At 51.7% G+C, this 26,646-nt stretch overlaps 1 protein-coding gene across 2 annotated transcripts; it reads right to left on the bottom strand.

Moving 5' to 3' along the window:
• Positions 1-2,707: 2,707 nt before the first annotated feature.
• Positions 2,708-12,897, bottom strand: LOC106738144 (interferon-inducible GTPase 5). Of its 2 annotated transcripts, none has more exons than XM_059718326.1 (2): positions 12,604-12,897; positions 2,708-4,953 (listed from the first exon to the last, which is right to left on the bottom strand). In XM_059718326.1, the coding sequence occupies exon 2, from the start codon at positions 4,918-4,920 to the stop codon at positions 3,706-3,708; it is 1,215 nt and encodes a 404-aa protein (XP_059574309.1). In that variant the 5' UTR covers positions 4,921-4,953; positions 12,604-12,897; the 3' UTR covers positions 2,708-3,705. The 2 variants fall into 2 exon arrangements, with proteins under 2 accessions (XP_059574309.1, XP_059574308.1); XM_059718325.1 differs by lacking the exon at positions 12,604-12,897 and adding an exon at positions 9,958-10,157.
• Between the last annotated feature and the right edge of the window lie 13,749 nt (positions 12,898-26,646).

Below are 26,646 nucleotides of genomic sequence, written 5' to 3'. Positions count from 1 at the left end.
TGGGGTGGAGGCACCTACTGTGTGGATCCCAGGGACAGGCACCCGGTAGTCTGGCCTCTGGACAGACCCCCATGGATGCAGACAGCACAGACAGGCTGGTGGGTGGGGGGCATGCCCGGGGGCGAGGGAGGCTATCTCTCCCTCCTGCAGCATGGCCCAAGGCCAGCAGGGCCAGCCTGCAGTTCTGGCCCTGTTGCAGGCAGCTCCTGTTCATGGGCTTCATGAAGCCTGGGCAAGGGGAGGCAGGGAGCCCAGGCAGGAGGCCAGGCTGGTGGGGGACATTGGGCAGGTGCTGGGGCAGGATGCTCTGCCAGGCCCACTGGGGACTTAATGCTGGGCAGCAGGTGGGCTGCCAAGGTGCAAGCTGGACCAGGGCCAGGGGCTGGGCAGAGGGCAACATGATGTAGACTGCCAGGGCCAGGATGGTTTCCAGCACCTGGCGGTCCTCCTCCATGGCCTCCACAGCAGCCGGCTGCTCCTGGGGCTCCAGCATCCTCCTGAGCAGGGTGATGTGCCTCTTCTTGAGGACTAGGAGCCTCTCCCAGAATGCCCGGCCCTCCCAGGCCCTTTCCTGGTTCCTCTCCAGCTCGCACATGATGCTCTCCTGCTTCTTCATGATGTCCTCAGTTTGCCAGGCCTACTAGTCTGCCAGCCACTCCTCTGCCACAGTGACTGGGTAGTCCAGCAGCAGGATCCAGTCTTGGGTCCACCACAGCCAGGCCTAGCGCATATGGAGGGCCCTGGCCAAGGGTGACCCTGAAAGCTCATCCCCAGAGGCAGCTGGTGCCTCTCCCTTGCATGGAGCTGCTGGACCTGCAGAACCAGGAGAAAGAGGTTGCTTGGGAAAGTCTGCAACTTTTCAGAGATAACATGAACTATACCAGGGGGCTGTGAGCTATCCAGCTGTGCACACACAGGTGCCCAAAGACCATGGTAAGTGTAAAGACACTTGTACAGGGCAGGGTACTGATGCCTGCTCCCTTGTTTAAGCCCAGTGTGGTATCTGAAAAGGCCCTGTGCCCTTGAGGCATTATTATTAATGGCATTATAGTCAAAGCTGGAGGCACTAATACAGCTCAGGCCTCCTTGTGCCGGGTGCTGCACAGACCCAGAGAGAAAGATTCCAGCAAGCTCACAGCCTGCAGGCTCTCTACCCCCATTTCATCACACAGATAGTCCAGAATTTCCCTAAAATCTCAGGGGGACCTAGGAGCTGAGCACGCTCCTCCGACTCCCTGCCCCAAACCCTAACTACAAGCCCATCCTGCCCCAAGGGCTGCCCTGGGCTATTCCAGAGAGTGCCTCCTGCTCATGAATGATGTGTGCTTCCTGAGGCTGGTGCCGGGGCACAGCAGTGGCAAGAGGCAAGCCAGGACCGCCCACAGCTGCCGGTGACCATGTCAGCATCGGGGTAGGGGCGACAACTGTCCATAGAAGCCGGCAGCCAATCTCAGGGGGCACATGCCCCCTGTGCCCCACTATGCATCGCCTATGCTCTTGCTACAGGCTGTTTACTACTCCTTCTTGCAGAGGCTTAAGTGATGATCATACAGAGAGGCCCTCCCTGGAACCTATACAGAAAATCCTCAAACAGTTGTAAGCCGTACTAGAAGAAGACCCAATTCTTAAAGAGATCTTCCCAGAACCACCCATCCTAGCCTTTAAACAAGCACCGAATCTTGCCAACCTCATCGCCAGAAGCAAACTTCCTACAGCCCAGAGGACACCGAATCAATCCAGACCATGCCATGATAAGTAATGTAAAGCCTGCCAACACATCTCCACCACCCCCACAATTACTACACCCCACAACAGAACCAGCACCATTCCTGGATCCTACACCTGCACCTCCAGAAGTGGAATATATCTCATCCCAAATGCCCTGATGGAAAGTATGTAGGAGAAACCAAACAACTGCTCACCAGAATGAATGCACACTGGAAATGTATCAAAGACAAGAACACCCAATGATCTGTGGGGGCACATTGCTCACAAGACAACCACTTTCTCTCCAGTCTCTCAGGTCTAATCCTTAAAGAATTTACAAAACACCTTTCACAGCCCAGCCTACAAACTTCACTTCACCAACCTACTGGATACAAAAATCATGGACTCAATATAGACATTGGATTTATGATGCATTATAACCTACCTACTATCTAACTCCTCAGATACCTTTCTACTATTTACTAGCTACATTCCTCCCCCCCCTCCACCCCACATCTCCATCTCTCACCCATTGACTACCTCACTTTACATTTTCACTGACTGTCTTTCTCACATGTGCACCAGCCTCTGACTGCTTTATTCCATCCAGGAAGAGCACAGACCAAGTGCAGATGCTTCCTCAGCCTGATGAAGAGCACCTGTACCTGAAAGCTTGCAAAAAAGAAATTTCCCAATGATTTGAGTTGGTCTAATAAAAGATATCAGATGTACCCAAAGAACCTTGTTTGCCTTGTGCCAGAAGATACTTTTATCCTGATGTGAAGCCTGTGACGATAGCAGGAGTGCTGGAGTGGGAACCAAGTTTTCAGAGCATGTTGCATGTGGGGATGGGGAAGACTGGAGGGTAGAGGAGACCCAGCTAGACAGCTGTGTGCAACTAAGCCAATCACATGTGTGTGCACTGTTGGGCTTAAACTCAAACCATACTTCACTGTGGGCAAAGAGAACTATGTGATTAACCCACGGTACTCAGCTGATAACCAGTCAGAAGCTTTATTGACTACAAAAATATCCACTAAATACAAAGCAATTAATCATCTGGGTTTGCCAGTATACAAGTAGTCAACTTTACTGGGTTTGCAAGAGTATAAGCAGGCAGTTAATCAAAACTGATCACGTTAACGTGAATCCTCGCTCTGTCACAGTCTGTCTAGAGCTGATGCTTAGGAGTCGCTCCCCTCGGTCGGCCACAGTGGGTGAGCTTCTGGGTTGCGCTGCTCCAAGTCCGAAGGCTGGATCTTCCCTCAGAAGTCCATGCAGATGGTGTGAATGGCAAATAGCGAACTCAATTGCTGAGGCTCTTTAACCCTTGACGTCACCATTACTAATGCTAGCCAAGCTTGTTGTATAATATTTTGCCTTCTAGATCCAAAGTTTATAATAGCACACTCTTACACATTTGGAATATTCTCCTGTTATTTTCCTGTTTCCACACTAATGAATCTTAATGGTCACCACATTCTTTTCTTTATTTATGGTTCTGTTGTTTTATTGCTCTGGATGTTCCCTGGCATTTTACCGGGGTTACCTTTAGTTCAATGTCACTCATTAACTGAATCATCTTGAAAAGACACTGGGGAAAGACACAAAGCAGTAGGTTTGTTCTGTATTGCCGTTTTAGAAGAAGGGGTTCTGTTTGGTTTCTGAGGGTTCATCACATGATGTAATGATATAGATGGCTTCATGTCAGGAAGGGAAGTGCACGTAACTATTACATTTTACAAACCCACTGGCCTCCTGTATACATCAGATTCAAAGTTTAATATTTAGGGATGTGTCCTTGATCAAATGAAAAAACCACATTATTGCATCTCTCTCCCCTTCTCTTCCTCCTTCTAAGTTTTGCTTTCTAATGTTTTTCCTGGTTTTCATTTTGTTCAGTCACTTTGGAAGGTTTGGACACAGCTGAGCTGTTTTGAGTCATTGCTTTTCGGTGGTTATTCTGGGCCTTTCATTCCTGCTCTTTGGACTTGTGGTTCAGGAAAGAGCTTTTTGGAGAACTCTGTGGGCATCCTCTGCAGCATCATTCAGAAAGCGTTTCAGCATGTAGAACGTGCTGCCAAATGACACCCCTCCAGATAATAGAGGTCCAGCAACAGGAACTAAATCCAAAAGCTCTTCAGCTATCATCACTCCAAGACATGCAGGCCTTGCCAGCATCCTGATTACAAACTCTTTGTTTATCGAGCTGGCTGTTGGAACTGCTTTTATCACTGACTTCAGCTCTGCAACAGGCTTGCCAACACGCTGAGCAAGTCTCAAAAGGGCAGTATCATCCAAGCCAAAAGCCTGGCAATAACGTCTCATGTTTACCTCCAGTATTTGTATATCAGCAATAATAGAGAGACCTGGGACAGGAACAGCAGAAATAGCCCCTGACAGCAGGGCCAACATCCATATTTCCCTCTTAAATGCAGCTTTCTTCTTTTCCAGGATCTGTGCTGAGATGTTGGGCAGGGCAAGGATAAAGGCATGTCTCTTCTCAACATCCAGATCATCCTCTAGTGCCTGCTGCAGCAGATGAAAATCATACTTGGTGAGTTCCCAGCTGGAGATCAGGAAAACCCGTGGAGAAGGCTCACCTGCCCCTCTCCTTAGGTTCTCGATGCAGTCATTGCGGATCTTCTGCAGGATTCCCTCCTCGTTGTAGATGCTGGGTCTGCTCTTCTGCTCTGCCTGCAAACCAAAATCCACTTGGGAGCGCACGTAGTAAAACCTCTTTTTCATTTTCTGAATTTCCTGGGCAAGCTGGGTGTGGTGGGTAGTGAACTGATTGGCAGTGAGGATGATGAAGAAGTCATATTTTTGGGAACTCACCTGCTCAAGATATTCATCTGCTTTGAATTTGGGAGTTCCAATACGTGGCAGGTCCCAGAGTGTAACATTTGGGAGGGTGGGGTGTGGATAAGGCTCTGGCTGCACTGTTGTTTCCACTTCCCCAGTCTTAGCAGCACCTGCATCTTCATCCCCAAGGCCCCGGATGGCATTGACAAAGGTTGATTTTCCAGACCCTGCCTCCCCAGTGACAGCAATGTGAATTTGAATCTTATCTAACATCTCCAGCTTCTCTTGCAATTTCTTTGCTACAGCTTCAAGGTTTCCTGCTTCAAATGTTGTTTTCATTTCTTCCATCTCATCCTGGGATAACGTCATGAATTCTTTCTCATCTGCAGGCAGGTCTTTAGCAGCCATGATGGCCCGGGTGAGTGGTTGTGTTGGTCTGTGCTACGAGTCACAGAAAAGAGAAGGGAAAAAAAAATTCACATGACTTACTCACACTTCAGGACAACCGTTCATGTGCCAGTCTGATTTCTTTGGGGAAGAGGTTAGATTTAATAACATCACCTGCAGCTAAACGAGGTTTCAATTAAGTGTAGCAGACAGTGAATTTCCTCTCTGGGACCACCTTATTTTTCTATATGTTTAATTAGCCAGGTGAACCAGCAAGTTCAACTTGGGCGGGAAAGGCACTTAAGAGGGGACATGATAGCAGTTTTCGAATCCTTGAAGGGCTGCCATAGAGAAGAGGGAAAGCGCCGTTTCCCTCATCCTGCAGACAGAATGGGAACCAATGGCTTGAAGATGGAACAAAGGAAATTTAGATTAGATATCCAGAAAAACTTCTTCACTGTCAGAACAGGGAGACAATGGAAGAGATGCCCAGGGAAGATGTGGACTTTCCATCTCTGGAGATATCCAAGGAGAGGTTGGACAGCCACTGGTGGGGGATGATCTAGGCATAGCGATGCCTGCATTCGACTATGGGGACGTATCAGGCTTTTGGTCTTTGCTGTTTGCCACATGGGGCAAGGGGGAAATTCCTGCCCTGCCCCTCCTATATACAGCAAGATGTTTTTTAGCCTCCCTCAGGGGTACTGGATGCCCAGGCTGGGGATTGCAGTGGGGCTGTACCAGTGCTCCTGCTGGGACCAAAGCTGGAGGGTCCTGTCTAGAAGGTCTTGTTCCCCTGCTCAGGACGAGACTGACTGCCATTTTTTTATGAAGAGGTCAGGCAATTGTTTTGTGGAGGATGGCCTGGGTAGGGATGCTCCTGCCTCAGGCAATGGGTTGGAGTTGATGTGACCTCTGAAGGTCCCTTTCAGCCCAACTTCTCTATGATTCTCTATGTAAGAGAAACTGAAGCACAGACAAACCTTTGAGGCCTGAGAAGCCAAGTGCTGCACTGGGTGGGAGTCAGGGGGTCTCCTCTGAATTGATACTGAGTGTCACCCATGAGGCCTGGGCATGGCTATGAGGGAGGTTGGAGGCCATGATTAATGTCCCCAAGGTGATTTAGTGCCTGAGAGCAAGGCTGGTGCCAGCTGGGACTGTGGAAGCACAAGTCAGCTTAGGGACTGAGTCTCACTCTGGGACCCTGTGGCAGCCACTGCAAGGGCACTAAGATCCATCAAGGTGTGGCAAGTGAGGTGGAAAAGGGAGCGGGGTGGGCAGGACTCTCTTGGCTACCAGGGGGTGTCACAGACACCTATGGGACCAGGGTCTGCTACAGTAAGTAACAACAAATCATCCATTGTCTAAATATTTTTTAAACAAAAACTTGAAATAAACTAGTCTTCAAAATATTTTTGCCTCCCTAAAATTAGGGAAAAAGGATCAACAACGTAATGTAATTTGTGATATTTGCTTTTGTAATATCATATGTACCTGTGTCCAAGACAGCATCTGAGTTCAAGGTGATTCCCCCCCGAGTAATTAGATGCTACACATAGAAAAATTATAAACTTATTAGACTTCCTGTGTATTAATTCCAATGAATGCAGGGTCATCTTGAATTTGATCCCTTCAGCACTACAACACAGAAAGCAGCGGTGGGGGAGAAGTGTCTGTGGGAAGGAAAAAATGGGGAAATCAAGCTGCCTGACACCTGCAGCTTGTCTCCCTGCCGCCTACCCTCCTCACCCCACCCAGTACCTGTACTCCTCTGCTTTTTCCCTACTGCCCCTGCCCCACCACTGCTTACCACTATGGTCAGGGACACAAAGCATATGCTCACTATATCCCCTACCCTGCCACATAGCAGCAGTGATTGTGTAGCAGTGATTGTGTAGCTCTGCCCTGGGGTGTGCTCAGAACTGGACCTGCCATGTGCCTGGGCAGAGACCAGAGTGACCCTCTGATCCATGCCATAGTCATGAGTGGGGTCCGAGTTGTCACTGATGGGAAACTCCATTACAGAAAGCCTGTGGGGGGATAGTTTGGGGGGGCGGTGAGAAGTGTGAAATGGATAGGCTCTGGGGCTGCAGGCACTGTATGGGGAGCAGAAGCATTGGGGGAGCAGGCAGGGCAGGGCATGGGGCAATGTTTGAAGATCAGACTCCAACCTTGAGCCTGGGTCATGACTGGAGCTGTGGCAGGTTCCTGACCTCGCCTCTGCTTTGTACTCAGATCCAAGACAAGGGGCTTTTTGGGCTCCCCTATTGAGTGGAGAAAAAATCTTTGTCCTGGATTAGAGTAAATGTGGTATTAAGTGATTGCCAATCATTATGTTCTGGGCTGTTCATGCTAAAATATTATGTTCTGGGCAGTTATTTGCTAAAATAACTACTGTACAACTGTTGTGGTAGAAACCCTTCTGACACAAATTAAATACTAGTTTCCTGACAACAACAAAGACAAATGTCCAGTCACATAGAGGTCAGGGCATCCTGCTTTTGCTCACAGGGAAGCTCTGAAGAAGACACTCATGACATCCTCAGCTGCATAACAGGGTCTTCTCCACAAGGGACTCCACAGAAATGTTCTTCTATAACATGCAGAGAGCAAAAGGTGTATCAGAAAAGGAGTCCATGCAGCCCTTCCTGCCGGCCAGTACTCACTCCAGAGGAATCTGCATTTAACAGACACCATCCACCCGAGCTGGTAAACTACAAAACGAGCTGTTTTAAAAATTCCCCACTAAAAGCAATACCATGGGTTGTACCTTGAGCTCATTTAACTATTAGGTGAATTTTAAAACTTGTAGCAGATCCATCCAGCCCAAGGAGTAAACTGTTCAGTCGGTGAAAAGAAACATTTCTAGAAAGGAGATGAGAGCAAAGTTGGAAAAACAGGTGCGGCCAGGGCAGTTCTGGAGGAGAAAGTTTTCTGGAGAGTAGGGAGTAGTGTGTGAACAGAAAGGGGATGCAGCCCTGGGGATTTGTGAGGTGAGAGGCTGGGGCTGGGGCTGTGGCAGGGCAGGGGGCCAGGGGTTGCCTCTGAGGGCAGGGGGGAGCTCCACGGCCAGCTGGGAAGTACAGGGGCTGGTGCCCATGCTTACAGCTTGGGGGAAGGAGGGGGAGACGAGGGGGAAAGGGGGCCATGGCCAGGCTACCTGGTAGAGTGCAGCAGCTTCATCCCAGGGCTAGGGAGTCCAGGGGGTTTTGGGTCATGAATGAAGGACACCGGCAGGGCTGGGGGAGCAGAGGGGCTGCAGGTTGAGAGTGAGGGGCACTGGCAACAGGGATCTGCTCAAGGTATGTAACCTTGTCCTTTTCACTGGTTTGTAATCAACAGGAAGCTGGAGTTTGGCTACCAACACCCGCCACGGGTACAGAGAGTGCTAGAGTCCCAGAGATGTAGGGCTGGAAGGGACCTCCAGGGGTCATTTAGTCCAAGCTCCTGCCTGAGGAAGGATCACCCCTACTCAAACCATCCCGTACAACCTAATTTAAGTTCCACATAAGATTACACTCGACTGTGACACAACACAGACCTAACACCCAAACCTGCCACAGGGAAAGCAGGAGAAGCACAGCACCCAGCGTCCCACTTCTATAAACTGTTGTCAATACACACTCAAGAGATCGCAGGGAGAGGGCCATGTCCCCCTACAGAGGAAGGCAAACACCTCCACAGTCCATACCGATCTGACCATGGAGGAAAATTCCTTCATGAGCCCAGTAATGTTGGTGCCTACACGGACAAGAAGGAAGGGATAGTGGGCCAAAGAATGGATGAGCTCCGGCAGTCTGTGAAGTCCTAAATTCAGGCCCCAGGCATGACAACCACATGACCCTGGCCCCGGCCCCATCCCTCAGTCCTCCCCACTCTGGCTGATGCTCGCCCCAGGCTGGAGAAGTGGTGTTCAATCCAGCCTGCCCCCCACCTCCAGCCACTGTTTGTGAGGAGCTGGGCTTGGTCATCCTAGTGTTGCGGGGTCAGTGGTCCGCCTTGGTCCTGCAGAGTAGAAGGGAAGCAAGGAGAGTGTTATCTGGTGCAGAGGCTGAGGCCCTAACAGTGGGTTGTGGCAGTGTAGAAGGGGGCTTATGTAGCATGTTGGGGACTCGGGGCCACCATGATGCCCCTGGTGGCTCTGCAACCTGTGCCCTGCTCTGCCTCTAGGGTGGCTTTCCTTCCATCTCACCCACCACACCTTGATGTAGTTATTAGATTGAAAGGGAACCTGCCTTGAGAGTCCTAAAGCAAGCCTTATGCTATCCGATAGCTACTCAGGCTCTCCTGCACACTGCTGGCCTCGACCCAGCTCTTGAGCTGTGTGTGCGCTCTCCCACTACTCCTCCATCCTGTGTCCACCATTGGAAGGTGTAGCAGGAGGCTTGTGTTCCTGCTACTTTAAACAGCCAAGAAGCAGGCAGCAGGTGTGGCCAGAGGCAATCAGGGGCCCCATGACCAGAGAGCAGACTGAGCTTAAACTCCAGAGAGCTCCTCTCCCCAGCAGTAAGATCCTGGAAGCGCCCCAGGACACCTACAAACCTTAGGGGCTAATTATGTGGCTCCATCCACCCCCATTCCCTGTCCCATGCTTTGCAGATGTCATTGTACCATCAATCTCTCTCAGGGCTTCAGACTTCTCAGCCCCCACCTCACCTTCTAGCCCTGGCCCACTGTATTGGACCTGACTTCAAGACACCGGCTTTAGTCTTGTCCTCTTGAGTGCCAGGCCCTTGGCCCCTGTTTGCTGCCCTCTCGAGCACCGGGCTCCTCTGCACTGCTCTGGGCTTTGAGGCCACATGCTCAGCCCTACTCCAGGCTCTGCACTCACTCTGCCTTGAGCCAGCTCTCCAACAGCACTCAAGGGGACCACATGCCCTGGGCTACCAATAGGACCTCCAAAGACCACTCCTCAGAGTCCCAATCCAGACACCAGTATAATTTAATCCATTTGTAAGCCCTCTGGCTACAAAAAATATCTTCCCTCCTGGGCAAACAAATACTATACAAGGGAAAGCATGCTACAGCTTTCACCAGAAAACCTCTCCCCGTACTCACAAGAGCCCAGGCTCTGGAAGCAGCCTCCACTCTGGGCTCTCACTGCCGTGCTCTGGTTCAGGGCCCCTCAGGTAGCTCCTCTTCCCGACAACAGCAGAGCCAGGCTGCTTCAGCCTGTATTCTCCATGCTGGCAGTCAGGAGCTGCAGCCCTCCTGCAGAGATGGTGCTCCTTTGGCAGCCTCCAGGGTCTGACTTCTAGGGAGAGGAGCTCCCTGGAGTCTCAGCCCTGCCTGCTCCCTGGTTATGTGGCCCCTGATTGCCTCTGGCCACACCTGCTTCTCTGATTTAAAGTAGCAGGAGCACCAAGTCTTCTGCTACAGTTTACAATGCTGGACAGAGAGGATGGAGGAATAGTGCAAGTTGCCAGAGCACTCTGGCCTCCTTTGCTGTTGCACTAATCCTGGGTCTGTGACATCCTGGGATTCCTCTGCGAGTGCCTATTTTGGGGGCGGGGGCGGGGGGGGGGGTGAGGGTAGAGAGAAAGAGCTGTGCTAGGTCTGGTGCACTTGCCTCATGTCTGTATTAGTCAGGTTTGCACCTGCTGCCCTGATGCTAACCCTTCTGAAATGGAGGAGCTCCAATCTGGACCCAGATTATAATTCAAAATTCTCTCTCAAATGATTCAGAGCAGGCTGCAGGGCACCCACAGCCCACTCCAGCCTTTCCCTGAACAGTGGTGAGAAGCCCCTTGGAGCACCTTGGGGTCAGAGGGTCCTACTTCCCAAGGGGTGAAGAAAGAGTCTTCATGTCGTGGTTCAAGCGTGCAGGAGGTGAGGTCCAAAACATGCTCCCTTTTCATAAATAACGACACAGAGGAGGAGGATGCAGCCTGCCTCTCTCTCCCCCGGCTTTTGTCTTTCCTTTGTTTTTTGCTTTATTTCTCTTTGCTTTGGTTCCAGGGAGGGTACAGAAGAAGTAGAGGGAGGAAGGGCAAGTGCAATGGGCCTTTTTCTAAATCTGTTCTTCTGGCTGAGATCTTCAGAACCAGCGAGAACAGAGCAGAGCCAAAGGCCACACCTGGCCCAGCCCCACCTGAAGGCAGCCAGGTTTACCAACCCCACAGCAGGCAGGGGTGGCCTTGGGGACACACTGATGTAGCCCTGCTGCTCCTGTACCTGTGACGACCTCTCAGTGGATGCATCTAAACATGCAATAAATGCACAAGTGTAAACTACACAGTTTATTGCTAAAGAGTTTTTGGCTCTCACGTGTGCTGCTTGAACATGTGTGCTGCCGCTGCTCACGAGAAGGCTCTGCGGCAGGGCAGTGCTTGTAACTACACATACTATCCTGTGGTGGAGTTTTCAGTTCCCTGCACCCTCGCAGGGGTGCACATTTAGATGCTGAGACATTTACTGCAGAGCTAATTAGTCAGTTCCACAGTAAAGGTGCCCAGTGGTGTTTATTTCCATGCCCGGATTTGTATGCAAGATCAGATTATGGGGTATTGCATCTCTTATCTGTACATCCTCATTGGTACACATGAGGCAAGGAAGGGAACAAGTCTTTTCAGCTTGTCGTAACTGATAATCACACATTTAAACAGCTTTTAACAGTTTGAGAACAAGAGGGCCGGGGTGTGGCAGACTTATATGCTTCTATGAGTGTGAAGTTCATAGAGGGACAGATGAACAGGAAATTTGGGTCAAAGTTGGGGGCGCCTCATGGCTGATCTCACTCACCAAACAGCAGCGGTGCCGCTTCTCGAATTTCTGCAGCCACTTCTGGAAGTGGTGCAGATGCTTTTGCTGATCCCCAGCCGGCACTCGCAGGGAGGTGCACGGGCGCTCCTGCCTGACCCCCGGCCTCTAGCCTAAACAAGGAGTGCGGCCTGACACGGGGTGCACCAGAGCTCTCGGGGGGGTGCACACGCACCCGCCTGAGACTCCTACGCGTCGTCACAGGGTCTGAAACAGCTGGACTGCTTCTGCAAGCAGAGGAGGAGCAGCCCCCAGCAAGGGCAAGGGCAAGCAGAGGCTGAGCAGGGATCCCGAGCGGGGAGCAGCAGCGGAGCAGTACGGCCCCTCTGCCCCTCGCACAGAGCAGCGCGGACAGCCGTGGCAGAGCGCGCCCATGGCAGCAGCGAGGCAGAGGAAGCCTTGGGCGAGCCGCTGCACCGGCTCCGACTGCTCTGGTCCCCTGCCTCGACCCAGCACCCCTTAGCCGTCACTTAGTCACGGAGGGTCCTACAGCCCGGGGCAGCGGGGCCGGGAGAGGCGTGCGGAGCTCACGGCTCGTCCACGCCCTGCCGGAGGCAGCACCAGCCCTGCCCAAACAGCCCTGCCCTGAGCTCCGCACCAGGCAGCACCAGCCCTTTCCACGTCCCCCGTCCCCCGCCTCACCCGCGTGCGCTGCCGCCCGGGGAAAGCTGCAGCAGTGCGGGAGCTGTGCCGGCGGAGGCTCGGTGCCGCCCGCGCCTCGGCGCTGCAGGGCGGCGGGCAGGGCCGGCCCGGGACTCCCTGCCCCGCCGGCGGCGAGAAGCGGGGCTGGCACCGGCCGGGAGGCGGAGAAGCGCCGGCAGACGCGGCCCCGGAGCTGCCTCGGCGGCGGTGCTGGAGCCACCGCCCGGCCCGGCCAGGCGCCCCCGGCACCGGGACAGGCCGCCCCGCCCCGCGCAGCTCCGCCCGGGCCCCGCGCCCGCTCACCTGCCCGCTCCGCTCCGCTCCGCCCGCGGGCACCGACGGGGCTCGGCACAACCCGGCTCGGGTCGGCTCTGGCCCGGGTGTCCGCGGCTCAGCCCCGCGCGCTGGGAGAGGCCGGGGCGCAGGCGGAGGCGCCCCAAGATATAAGGGGGGATGAGCCGAGAGTTGCTTCAGACTTAAACCACTTCCCCACAGCCCCGGACAAAGCGCTTGTTCGTTGTTTCTGTTTATTTTTCAGTGTGACAAATCCCCCAACCCGAACCGCCCGGGGCCAGCCCGCACACACGCAGCCCGGGTGAACAGGGTTTATTCAGATGATATTAATGAATCTTTAAACGTGGGACCGGGAACAAGGAGCTGTTTACTCCCGGCTCCACAACTGAAGGCCGGGCAATGGCTGGGAGGGGCTGAAGAGACACATTTTTGTCAGACAGGAGCAGTGAGTACAACGTGCCACCAGTGCCAAGCACCGAGTCCTGAATAAGAGCTGAGTTTGGACCGGGGTTAACAGACAAAATCCTTTTCGGGTCCCCCCAAAACCATGTCCCCACAGGGGCACTCTCCTGACGAGGCCTGGGCAGGCCCCTGCCCGACCCGAAGCTGGGCCCACAGACCGGGCAAAGTCGGTGTCACGTGGCAGGTTGACAGTGGAAAACCAAGGCTCAGGTTGGGCACCGCTCTGTGCAACCTTCGTCCGAGGAGCCCCCAGGAGTGGTGAGGTGTTCTGGGTGGGAGTAGGGTCAACCGTGAAGCTTTCTCACCAAGCCTTAATGCCACAGACGAGGAACGTCCTTTGCTTTCTATTTCACTTTTGTCATGACTCAATCTGGGTTTCCAATTTTTTAGATTTCCCCCTGTGTTTTAATAACCCCATGAGCTTTCCCACTGAATTCAGCAATCATTATTCCTGTTTATTATGAAGATATACCGGTGGTGTTTCTCAGTAATGGATCTAGCACAGATCCAATTTTTGCCATTTAAAGCTGTCTAAAGAGGTCACTTAAATTACACATGGGTGATTTTAGAGAGCTTTTAAAATGGCAGAAGCAGCCTTAATTAAAGCTTGTTATATGTGTCTTCAATGTAAGGCAAAGTGCTAATGCTGTAGAATACAGCATACAGAATAGGTCTTATTTATTCGAAACATAGCATGGGGTGGGAAAAGAAGGTGCAAAAGGGGAACCTGGTGGCCGAACTCCCCAGCCCCATCCATGCACCACAGCGCTGGTAGCCAAGCCAGTGCTGCAAGCTCTGCTCTGCGCCGTGGGCAGGGAGAGCCTTCCCTTGGCTCCCCTAAACCCGCCAGCTCTCCCCACCCCGACATCCCTCTGCTCTCCGGCAGTGGGAGGCAGCCCCCAGTGGTGCACAGAAGCCACCACCGCTGTCACCCTGCCCCCCGCCTGCCCCTGCAGCAGGACGGACAGGAGTGGAGAAGGAGGGGCAGGTCCCAGAAAGGCCTGAGATTTGGGGAAAGCAGCTGGACTTTAGAGAGAGAAGCCACTGCATGTGTCATTGCTCTCCCCACATGCTCTGTGCTGTTGTTTCTCACCCCTCTTCCTGCCTGTCCTATCACAGCTTGACAGTGTGATGTCCAACTGCAGAGCCAAGGCCCCTTCTTGCTCCCAGCTCCCACCCACAGCCACCCTGCCCGGCCCCACACCCACTGAGGAGCCCTTGCACACACAAAGACCTGGGCTTGCTTCACCACTCAGGGTCCTGGCACACTCTTAGGGACATCACAAGGGAGGCTGCTGACGACTCAGAGACCCTTCTGCTTGCCCAAAGTCCTGCGGAAATGCCAGCCAAGAAACACCTTACTGCACCCACAAGGCAAGTGTGCATGGGAGCGGTGTGCCACTACATACAGGTGGGGAAAGTGAGACAGGGAGGGCTGAGGTGACTGCCCCAAGGACACCCAGGGCACCACAGCCAGGATCAGGCCCCATTCCTGCAGCCCACATTGACCTGCCTTAGCCTGAAGCCTGCCTGCTGGCGCTGCTGTGCAGGAGGTGGCCTTGCTCTAACAACTCTTTTGCCACCACGCACTGTCGCAGGCAGTGCCACGTTCAGCCTGAGTTTGAGTAGCGCTTAACCGGTGTCTTCTCCCTACGGCTCTCTGCTCCACTGGAGCTTGAGGGGATGGGAAGATCTGCCCTGGCCCCACGGCCTGCTCACCTCCCCGCCCTGCTCTGCCCTGTGGAAACTGAGGGGGCCCGGCCTGGCCATGGAGCTGGGGCTCGGCTCGGCTCAGTGCGACCACACCTGGGACCCGCACTCAGGAGACAAGGCAGCACCAGTTTTATAGCCTGAGGGAATGAAAGTAGCTTTGGCTCTAATCAGGTGGGCCAGTCCTTCCACAGACAGGTCCCTGAGGGTGGGATGTTATACATATGAAATTTAATCAATGCTTTCCTTGTGGAAAGGAACAAGGAACTAGTTTATTCCCAGTTTTTTCCTTTTTCAGACCTGGGAACTCCATGTGAAACTGCTATGGAGAGAGCATCGTGGCTGCACAGTGACAGCAGGAAGGTGGGGATGCTGATGTGTGTGTGCCTGGGACACCCCAGCCTTGCCCCTCAGGTGCCTGTGTCACAGTTAGTGTTCTGCATTCTCAGTTTTTACCGATTTTTACTGATAAATTCCCAGATTTTTTTTAAGTCATTCAGTTTTTACTGATTTACACCCATTTTTCAGTTCAAATCCCTGTTAACCAGCACGAATGGCCATAGAGAACCCACATAATTTGAGGGAAACCTGTACTCTTTTTAGTGTGCTGACAATTCATACATGTGTTTAAACGGTTTCTACATTTGTATTACAGCAAGAAGTAGTTGTACGCATCAGAAGTGCCATCATCCTACTGTTGTAACTCCCTGTGGTAGTATCCATGAACAAGGATTTAAAAAAATAACCTTGGTTCCTACTCCAACAATCCTGCTACCATTGCAGACTTCACATCAGTATAAATTCTCCTCTGGCACACACAGGGAAGGAGCAATGGCTTTTTGTAAACTCAGACTGAAAAAGTTAGAGAAACAACACTGGCAAACAACTTGTTTGTTCACCAGGATATGGCTGCATTGTCCTGGGCCTTGCTTTTCTTTGCCCAACATCAGCCTCTACCTGTTTTTCAGAGTCCCCAGATTTAATCTGGGCTCTTTATTGACAGCAGCTGTGTCTGGGCATGAGAAACCATTTTCTTTCACATTTAATGTGGCAATAGGTTGTCCCCATTTGTTTCGGGCCAGGACCAGCAGCTACTGTGGTTTAGGAGCAATTGGAGTCAGTGGGGCTGGCAGGCTTGTACTTTTACCCCATCTTAGGACTTTTAATTTTTTAGGATTTTTTTTTTGAGGGGGGTTGAGTGATGGTTTGTTGAAAAGCTGTTCCTTACAACCCCTACAAACTTAATTATACTCTTCTGGGTCCAAGTTATTGTTTCACTTGCATTCTTCCCCCAGCTTGCATTACAGTGTAGGGGTTTGGATTAAGATTCACATATCCCCTCCCTGACTGCACGTGCTACTTCTGACACTGCTTTTAGTTGCTGGTGTAACTATACTATCTCCACCTGACAACTGGCTAGCTCAACCTTCATGCCTTTTACAGGTTGCTTCAACACTACTTGAATGGCAGCTTGGGTTTTCAGGCACTTGCTTTTTCAGCATTGGCCATGTTTTACTGCCCTTTTTACCTCTGCTTTTAAGTGAAAAGTTTTAGTTTTAATGGCAGTAAAACTCAAAGCATCCTTTATGGAGTTGACCTATAAGGCTGTGTCTTTCACTAGCAAGGAAAATTCTGCTGCTGGCAATTGGCCGGTTGTTGCTGTGTGTTGGCTAATTGTTTCAAATCAGCCACTTGTTGCTGAGAGTTTTGGACTATTTAAAAGCAGCTCCCGGTAGCTTTGATTCATCTGGTGCAGCCATTATAAATCCTTGCAGTGGTCCACAATATTATTTTTGGCTGTGGGTTTGGCTTGATTTAGTTTGTTTTTTGGTCTTCTGCATCCATTTGCTCCATTGGTCATACAGTTGACAAAATGGATCTGGTGTGTCAAAATTTCCTTATTCCCAAACTGTGGTAGGGCTTAATTCCCCAGCTACACACATTTTAAAATTTCTAGCTGTATGACCAATGCAGAAAATGCTTACAAAACTTGCAGCTGCTTACTTAAGTCTTTTAGAAAACTTGTTTGCAATGCAGTGCCTTGCAGAAATGAACACTGGCAGATTTTATCTTTACAAATTGACTTGTCCAACTTCTTCGCATGTGGTTTCCGGTTTTCAAAATGTCCACTTCTGTTCTTCAGCAACAACATGGTCTCATACCTGCCAACATTTCTACTTACTTATAACTGCAAAATTCCTCTAACAGTCCTGCTTTTTCATTAACTTCTGCAGCTGCATCCTGAATCAGCCCTTCTATACTACAAACCCCTCTTCAAGCCCTCCCTATCCTGGATCCAGCCAACTGCTCCCAGGAAAAGGTAGCCAAAACCCCACATACATTTCCCTCTCCTTTAGTGCCCTTGAGGTCTCCCCCGATCATTATAATTAGCAATCCAGATGTGATCCAGATGTGGGGAGGAGGTACAGGATGGGCAGCACTAGGACCCTCCTGCCAAACCTCCTCATCTCTGCAGCAGCAGCATGAGGAGGATAACCACCTTCCCAGCACGGGGTAGTACCCTCAGAGGTAATGTATAGTTACCCTCCCACCTTCAGTTCCCATGGGAAGATCCTGGCTTTACACCACTTTATGGAAATGGGAGACTTCTCCCTAGCCTGTTCCTGCAGCCATACGGCTGAGGGCGAGTGAAACCTGGGGGCATCCAAACTTCAAGCCTCTGGCCTTGGGCCTGCACGTAGGATACCTGCCAAATGCTTTGGAAACATCTGGAACCCCAGATGGGGGTGGAGGATGTTTGCCAGTACAGGCAACCCCTGCTTAGCGCTCTTAATTGGTTCCGGAAAAACTGAGCGCTAAGTGAAACAGCATTAAGTGAAACCCATTTCCCTATAGGATTTAATGTAAATACATATAATTGGTTCTGCACAACCTGCCGGCCCAGACCCCACGCTCCTGCTGGCCCTGCCCCTGGGCCCCAGGCCCTGCCAGCCAGGGATTTACAGTGAGAAGGCAGTAGGGCTCCGGCTGGCACAGGGAAAGCAGTGGGGCCACCCACCTGCCAGAGCCCACACCCCCTCCGCCCAGTGGGGGCTCCCTCCAAAGGTACCTGGCACTGGGACTATCTGTGCCACTGGACTGCTGCAGGCTCAGGACAGTGTCCATGCCCCGTGGGTGAGGGCATCCTCAGGGCTTTGGTTGCATTTTTTCTCTGGCCAAAACACTGGCCTCTAGCTGCACTCAAAGCCCCATTGTCCTGGGTGCTGCACAGACACGGGGAAAACAGTCCATGCCCCAGCTGAGATGAGGGCCTTGCTGTGCCAAGACCTGAACGGACACACAGGTCTCAATTAGATGGTTAAACCAATGACAGATACCCAGATTCCTGGGGTGTTTAGTTAAAGCACCCCCAACACCATTTTGAAGCATGGGGACACTGATACATGAGATGTAGAGGCTGGCTGGAACTCACTAATTAGAAGTCCCTTATCCCAGATCACCTGTTCCCTCTTATCTGGGGTGATCTCTGTCTCCTGCTCCTGAGCCATCTGCCGGAGTTCCTCCAAGCTGGGGTCCTCCAGAACCTCCTGCTTGAACTCCTCCTGCCCAGCTAGGCAATCAGCAGGGAGTTCTGGTGCTCCTGTAAGGAGTGCACCCGCACCCTCAGGGATGTCCTTTAACTTCTCCCCAAGAGTCTGTTTCCTCTGCCACTGACTGACCAGATTCCTCCCAGGGACTGTCACTTAACCCGACCTCGAGGTTGCTGGTTTCCTCGATGGCCAGGGGCTGGTTGCAGTCAGAGGGAGTCTGAGTCTCTCCCTCCTCCCCCTCCGCCTCAGTAGCCAATTGGGTGACCAGGCCCTGGGAAGTTTCCACTCCTCCCGCCTTAGCCTTTCTGCTCTGTTGACGAGTCACCACATTAACCCAGCCCGGTAGGGCTCTAGCTGTAGGAGGTGGCCCTCCTCCCTGTGCAGGTACTCTTGCTCCATAATGTCCCGTCCCACCAGGATGGGGACAGGAGCCCCTTCCAGCACACCCAGTCCTATGCACATCCCGCAGCCTCTCCACTCGATGCGGGGATGGGTTACTGGCATCTCAAATGATGGGGGCCCCACCCCTTGAATGGTAAGGGTCCTCCCCGGGACTATATCTGCAAGTGACACAAGGTTGGCATTGATTAACGACACACTGGACCCTGTGTCCAGTTCCCCAACAAGGGTTCTCCCGTTTACCGTTATCTTAGTCTGGTGGAAGGTCGTCACCTCCTCTGGGTTAGTAATCCTGTAGCAGCAGGCGTGCCCCTCAGAGTGGCTCGGGTCTCCCTTCTCACTGCTTACATCTGTTGCATGTCTGACGGGCTTGGGTTTGTTGCTTAGCTTTGGGCAGTTAGGCTTGATGTGGCCCAGCTCCCCGCAGTTATAGCACCCCCTCTTCTCCAAATTGGGTGGTTTGTCCGAATCTGGGGCTGCCTTGCGCTCAGCAGGAGGTGGCCTGCTTTCCCCTCTTTGGAGCCCTTTCTGTGCATTCTCAAAGTAGAGAGGCTTCTTGTCTGGCCCTTCACAATTTAGCAACATCTGATCCACAATTTCAGTGGCCTCGTAGATGGTTTTGGGCACCCTGTCTTTGACTAGGGTTTTAATCTCCCTCGGACAGCGGTGATAAAATTGGTCCAGCACCATGAGGTGTAGCGCCTTCTCTGAATTGTCAGCCTTGGCTTTGTCTGCCCACTTAAGGCCTGTCCCACACCAGGGCCGCAAAAATCAGCCATTGACTTCCCGGGTTGTGGGAGGGTATTCTGGAATTTTTTCCAGACATAATCCGGTCCTAATTTGAACCTTGAAGACACAGCATTTTTAAAGGCATCATAGTTATCTGCTGCATCCGAGGGCAGGCTGTTCAGGACCACAGACATGTTGCCCTCAACCAGAGCAGCCATGTGTTTCATAAACTCTTCCTTTGGCAACTTCCATTGGCATGCTTGGTTTTTGAAGATGCTTAGGAACACTTCTGGATCATCCCCGTCTTTGTAGCGAGAGAAGATTGGGGTGTTCATTCTGGGGGGATGCATCTAGTGTGGGCTGGGCACCCACTGTGTTAGCACTTGCCTGCATTTGGAGTACTGTGAGCTCATGATCCCGTTGTCGCTGAGCCTCTTCCCGTTGATGCTGAGCCTCTCTGGCCTCCACCTCGTGCTGTGCTGCCTTCTCCGCTAGCTCCATCCTTTTCAACTCTAGCTCCTCACACTGGTGCTGGGCCTCCAGCTCCATCCTTTTCAAGTCTAGCTCATGTTTGAGCTTGCACTCTCGCTCCTCAGCTTCTAGCTGCAGCTGGAGTTTCTGGACCTCCCACTGAGAGGGTGACCCGTCGGAGCCCTCAGCGGTTGCTGATTGGAGGCCGGGAGGAGATGTTGAGGCCTGATCATTATCTCACAGGATCTTAATCAGGTCTTCTTTCTTTTGCTCCTTCCTCACTGGGAGGCCTCTCTCTTTCACCAGCTCTCTCAAGTCGGCCACCTTCATGTGGTTTTACTTGTCGGCTGTCCTAGCTATCTACACTGTCCAGCTGACCCGATGCCAAATTAGAAACTGTTTGCTCAGGGGTTTTCAGTGACTCTATTCCCTTTCCCAGATTATGCCTTCAATACAGCAGGTTGTCGGATCCCACTTGCCCACCACGTGTGGCAGGCCAGCAGGGGGCGCTCCTGCATTCAGCCACCCACCCCACTGTGCCCGACCACCTTCCAGGCTCTGAGTGCCTCCCTGGGGTGCCTCACGTCTAGCCGACCCCTTCCTGGAGAACATCCGCTAGCCTGGGGTTCCCGCTGCCACCACCCAGGGCTCTGGGCTGATTCTGGCTCTGCACACCCTGGGAAATACAGACATAGTAGTCCTCAAGCGTACTTGATTCACTTCAAGAAGTTGGGATGCTTCCCTCAGTCAGAAGCACAAGTAGTGGTCTCCCTTAGTCAGCCGAACCAAGGGGACCCCAAGGCATAATCTAGACCCACTCCCAATAAGTCTCCCACACTAGGTACAAAGGAGACCTTTACTGGTTACAAGAGGTAGGGTTAGAATAATGTACAGGGTAGAGCAATACCAGAGAAATCCCATAGAGCAAACTCCCCTGGCTGGGTAGCCTTTTGATCACGCTTCTGAGTTACTGCAAGCTATATATCTAGTTAGATCTCAGGTAGCTTACTCACAAGTATCATCCAGAGGCAGTTGGAGATTCCCTCTGGAGGCTGGCAGTTCCTTGATCACAAGTTTTGAGAGAGAGAGCAAGTTTCAGATGGTGCAGCTCTTCTCTGTCTCTGAGTCTCCCTCATGGCTGCTGCCCCCTCCTCCTGGGCAGTCCTTCACTTATATAGCCCTTGTGACCTCATTTACCTGGTCCAATGGAGGCCAGCACCTGTTGGCTTTGAGCCAACTGATTTAAAATACATCAGTAGCTGCTAGGCAGACTTTAGCCCACCAGGAAGGAAGCCCCTCACCCAGGTATGTGATACTAGTCACGTAGGCAGAGAGAGCAGGTTTCCCCCTCCCTCAGGGATGTATCCAGCTCAGGTTACCTAAAGAGATAGGGTAAAGGTGTGTGTTCTCTGCTGGGCCCATCCTTATCAAGTTGTCACAGAGCAGAGTTTTTGGGGGACGAGACAAAGGTGGCTTTCTGCCACAGAGCACTTTCTCTATCTATTGCAAAGCTGGTAAATCAGCCAGCAATGCAGAAATCCTCACCTTTTAGGATAGCTGACTTTCACAAGCTTGGGAAGTTGGCTGTTGAATCCCTGAGACACCATGATCTGACAGGGAGGGGAGTCCACGATGAGTGGTTGCTCCTTAAGGATGTGATCCTAAAAGCACAAGAGAAGTCCATTCTGGCCCATAGCAAAGGTAGCAAAAGGGCTGGGAGGCCCCCTTGGCTCAGTAGGGAACTCATGGATATCCTGTTACCAGATTTGCCTGTCACTTTGGGGTGTGCTCATTTATTAGGGGTACATTTCTGGGGTCTCTGTAATTCTATCAATGTGCTGCTTGTGTACTTGTGTCTCTATATGGAGCTGTATATTTCCTTTCTGCAAATCCTCGCACCCAATGTAGCTATGTTGCAGGATGCAGCTTCAGTGGGGCTGGGTTCCTCCAACCGCCAAATCAGTCAAACACATAGTCACATCCACACACAGATTAACAGGGCACACCTGAGCTAGGCCAGGTTATTCAGCATTGACAGGCTAACACCCTTGTGTGCCTTGAACTCAGTTCATCCCTCATTCCAGCAGGGCAGTGTGCTGCAGAGGGACACAACAGCCCAGTGGCCGCCTCCGCCCCCTATAGAGTCAGGTCCAGTCAATCAATTACTGTGGGGACCCTCTCTCCAGGGTAACTTACTACTACTCTGCAGTCCCGGAGGGCTGCCTCTTGTTCTCCAGGTCAAGCTCTGTCCCCACTGGGTTTTCCTGCTGCATGACTCTGCTGCTGCCATCCTGGCTTAGGGCCACATGCACTGTTGTGTGCAGTGGGTGCTTTGCTTTGTGTTAGGGGTTGGAGGCCTGGACAGCCTTGTGCAGCACCGGAGCTCGGTCTGTTCATGGATCCTTTGGGCAATGTTGTCTACACAGAGCTGCTGCCCTGTGCCAGCAGCTGTAGACCTGAGCCACCTCAAGCGGCTCCCAGGGTCTCTCAACCTTCATGCAGCACCTCCTGCACTGAGCTCCCAGCCTTGTTCTGGGGGTTGAGGACCTGAGCTGCCCCAGGAGCTCCAAAGATCCTGCTCCATGTACCAGCCTCTGCAGTGTGTCTCTGGCTGCACGCCAGAGGTTGCAAACCCGAACTGCCTCATGCAGCTCCCAGGGTCTGGATGCTGTGTGTTGTGCTGTGCACTGAGAACCTAACCACTGGAGCCATTCCCCACTCTTTGCTGATAGAAGACTTCAGGGGCTCTTCCTGGGCTACTGCTTCACCCTGCTGAGCAGCTCTCCTCAGTTCTTCTAAACCCTGCTCTTCTCTCTTCTCGGTCCCCGATGCATCTGCCCCTCCTGCTGGGCATGCAGCTTCTTTTATAGGCTCCATGGCTTTGCCCCTGGAGTCTTCCAGACCTGACAGTGTTGCAGTCTTCAATCAGGTCCAGGAGAGCTGTTCTCCCCCTCCTCTCAGGAAAGGGGCATGATGTTATTTCTCTTGCTCCCTCCTGATTGGTGGATGGACTCCACCAATCAAAACAGCAGGATCTCAAGCCTGGGATTCAACCCAAGCTCTGAAAGGTAAGCCTGCTACACTGTCCCCTCCGGGACCCTTCACCGTTGTCAGTGAAGGGTGGACAAGCACGATGATTACTTGGTCCATGGAGCAGAGATGGGCACCTCTCTGGGCACCCCGGGGGCATCATAAGTAAACCGCTTTATGGGCCATCTGTCATGCCTGGGGTGAGGAGTGCTGTCTTACTCGGGGCTCCATGAAGGCCCAGGGGATGCGGGCTTTATCTCACTCCTGGGTTCCCCTCTACTGGTGGATGGAAGCTGTGAAGCTGTCTGTCCATGAGAACAGGCAGGTAAGTCGCCCTCTCTGGCAGCCCCTGTGGGTGAAGTGTCATGAACATCAGCTCCCTGATTTGGCTCACCTTTCGGGGTGGAGGTCCTCAAGCTGGGGTGCAACTGTGAAGGATACCATCCATCAAAATCCGAGTCTGAATCTGACTCTTCTGGGGCTGCTACAGGTGTGGGGTTCCTCTCAGGTGGCGTCCTTCGGCTCAGGGGTCAATGTCGGTGTCATGGGGGTTCCCTCTCAGGAGGTTGAGGCCCCACCAGATCCCCCATGGGCAATAGGTTTCTGTGCACAACCCATCTGTGCCCAGGCCCAACCTCTGGGGCAATTTCATACACAGGGAGATTCCCCATCTGTCAGACCATGGTGTAGGGTTCTGCTCTCCACCGGTCAGCAATTTTATGTTTCCCAGTTAACCCTAGGCTCCTCAGAAGTACCCAATCTCCTGGGTGCAGCCCCTGCTCCCAGACGTGGACATCATAGTTCCTTTTATGGTGCTGCTGGCTCCTCCCCATGGTGTTAGCAGCCAAACTGTAGGCGCAGGCGGTCCTTCAATGGTTGGGCATACTGCCCATGGGTTAGGTGCTGCCCATAAGCTCTCTCCACTCAAAGCACAAGTTGATGGGCAGCTGGGGCTGTCAGCCAAACATTAGGAGATACGGGCTGACCCCCCGTGGTGTCATTTTGGGTAGAGTTATAGGCATGCACCAAATAAGATATATGCTGGCTCCATGTGGCTTTTTGTTCTTGCTGGAGCGTACCTAGCATATTTAGCAAGGTGCAGTTGAACCGCTCGGGCTGAGGATCTTCTTGGGGATGGTATGGGATGGTTCAGGACTTTTGGATCCCTGCAACAGTCAGCACTTCCTGCAATAATTTGCTTTCAAAATCCCACCCCTGGTCGGAATGAATCTGCACTGAATCTGCACTGGCAACCCAAACACTGAAAAATATTTTTCCCAAAGTACTTTGGCTACCGTTCGTGCAGTTTGGTCCTGGGTGGGAGAAGCCTGTGCATACTGGGTGAAGTGATCACTTACTACTAATCTATTCCCTTTCTGATTCCCCTCTCCCTCAATAGAAAGAAAGCCCATACATATCAGCTCCATAAGCCGGGAGCTCTGTACAGTATGCAAATAAGCAGATTTGTAGGCAGAGTTTTCTGTTTTACACACCTGTCCCAGCTGCCTGCAGAGGGTTCAGAGATTGAGAGTATGGTTGGGGGTAGAAAGGTAAGAAAGGTTTATTGACTTAACAAAAACACAACTACGTGTAGTAACAAGACAAACAATGACAGACAAAAGCAGTTCGTGTTGGCAATTTATCGGCAGTCCCCTCTGATGCCTGATATACAGCAAGCTTCTCTTTCTACAAAGTTCAGTGAAGTCAGGTGTCCTGGATCAGCGCTATCCGAGGGGTACCGGGAAGGACCCTGGAATGCAGTTCTTGGGCTCCTCGAGGTCCACAGGCCCACGGATCCAGGCAACAGCTAACTAATCCTTTTCACAGAGCTGTATCTTCCTTCTGAATGGTTTCCAGATATTCTAGCTAATTTATAGCTTCTGAATGGTTCTGATAGCGTACATCCACTTAGATTCCTTTCACTTCAACTGTCCCTAGATTGACCAATAGTAGTACAAGCCTTGCATTCCTTTAATAAGGTAATTTTAACTATGACACAGGGCCTTACTTCTTCAACGTTTTGCTAAATTTAATAGGCTTTACTTTATACAAGGCCTCACTACATCTTAAACTTTAATTAGGCTTTTAGCAACAACATATAGCTTAATATCTATCTAGCGGGAATCACTCCATTAACTCAGATGGGCTTTGGCCAGATCCAAAGCCCATCTGAGTTAATGGAGTGATTCCCACTAGCCTGAATGGGACCTGGATCTGACCTCAGGTACTGAAAATACTACGTTATGAATCTTTAATTGTGTTGCCTCGGATGAGGGTTCTTGCCTCCTCTTTCACTTCCTTTTCTGGTTGCTTAAAAAACACAGAGAGAGAAAGTGGGGGAACTCCATTATACTTCACCTTTCTACTTTTTTCCCACTGAAAATGCTGGAATTTTTAAAAATGGCATGTGGTAAAGTGAGGAATTTACTTGTCTTCTTTGTTAGGAGAAACCTCCATCATTTTTCTTTGGATAAATGAAAGTTGAAAAAGAGAGAGTACAGTTCAACCTCTTGTCAGCATCTTCCATTCATTACATTTCTCCAATTGCAAAAAGAGAGTTCAATGGTTGCAATTTCTTTTTTTAACTACTGAAATGGAGTTAAGTTTGTAAACTCCACGGAGATACTGCGACCTGGGGCTGGGATGACCATACGGTGACAGCGTGGGGCTGGGATCCAGGGAAGAACCACTGAGGAGTTTTGGTGAGCTGTTACAGGCAGAAAGGCACTGACCCAGCCCAGCAAGGCAGGGGAATGGGAGTGCTTACCTAGCCTACAACAGCTCACCAAAAGTTCAAGTGTCCCTCCAGCCCAAATAATTGCCCACCCTTGGTTTAAGTCATTGGAGGATCAGGTCTTAGAGATACATGGACCACCAGGAAATACCTGCTGAGTACTGCCCTCTGATGATCTGCTCCTTTCAGGAGTCTAATATTGAGCACCAGAAAGCTCAGACCCCCAAGTCACCACTGACTTCATAAAATCTCGGCCTTAGGTATTCTCTGAGGGCAACTCCAAGGAGATGATATGAAATAAGGAAAAGCTAGAAATGAAGTGGGAATTAGAGAGAGATATTTGGCTGATAGTAACATGGAGCAGGCCAGGGTTTTTTTCCCTGAATGCAGGGTTGTGGAAGGCTCATTGCTAGGGCACTGCAAAGGAAGTCCCAATGCTGAGCAGTGGTGTCCACATGTACATTTGTGCAGTGGCGGATCCGTTTGTGTAGTCAGCAGTGGCACATGGGGCAGTGGCAGCTGTTGGGCTGCCAGTGATAGTGCCGGGGTGACTAACAGCTGGGGCAATTTTTGTGCTCCAGCCCCCACCCCACATAGGCACCCAGGGATGCTTTCCTTGTCACCCCCTAAATTATTCCACTGCCCATGTGCCCAGGGTTGAATGGGGCCTCAAAAGGACTGGAGTAACCCTGTACAAGCCCCACGGAGAAACGTGTGTGAACTTGTGAACTGTGACCTGTTTTCAAATCTATTCGGGCAGAGCAACCTGGTGGGGGCCAGTCATTGCAATGGGCAGCATTTCCACTTGGTGGCACTCTTTGCCCCCATCAAAGCCAGAGGAGTCTGTAGAGGTATAAAATGCAGCTTAGCTCATAAATGACAAGTTGTGAAAGGAAACTGTAAGTTTCAGAGCTCCTGCAGAGGATTTCTATTTGACTTGAGATCTCTTTTTTACTTGATATTAGA

The sequence above is a fragment of the Alligator mississippiensis genome, chromosome 15 (assembly GCF_030867095.1).
Source record: "Alligator mississippiensis isolate rAllMis1 chromosome 15, rAllMis1, whole genome shotgun sequence".
In the NCBI taxonomy this organism is placed as follows: domain Eukaryota; kingdom Metazoa; phylum Chordata; order Crocodylia; family Alligatoridae; genus Alligator; species Alligator mississippiensis.
The sequence above is the reverse complement of the archived record's forward strand: the minus strand, read 5'-3'. Positions and strand labels throughout refer to the sequence as shown.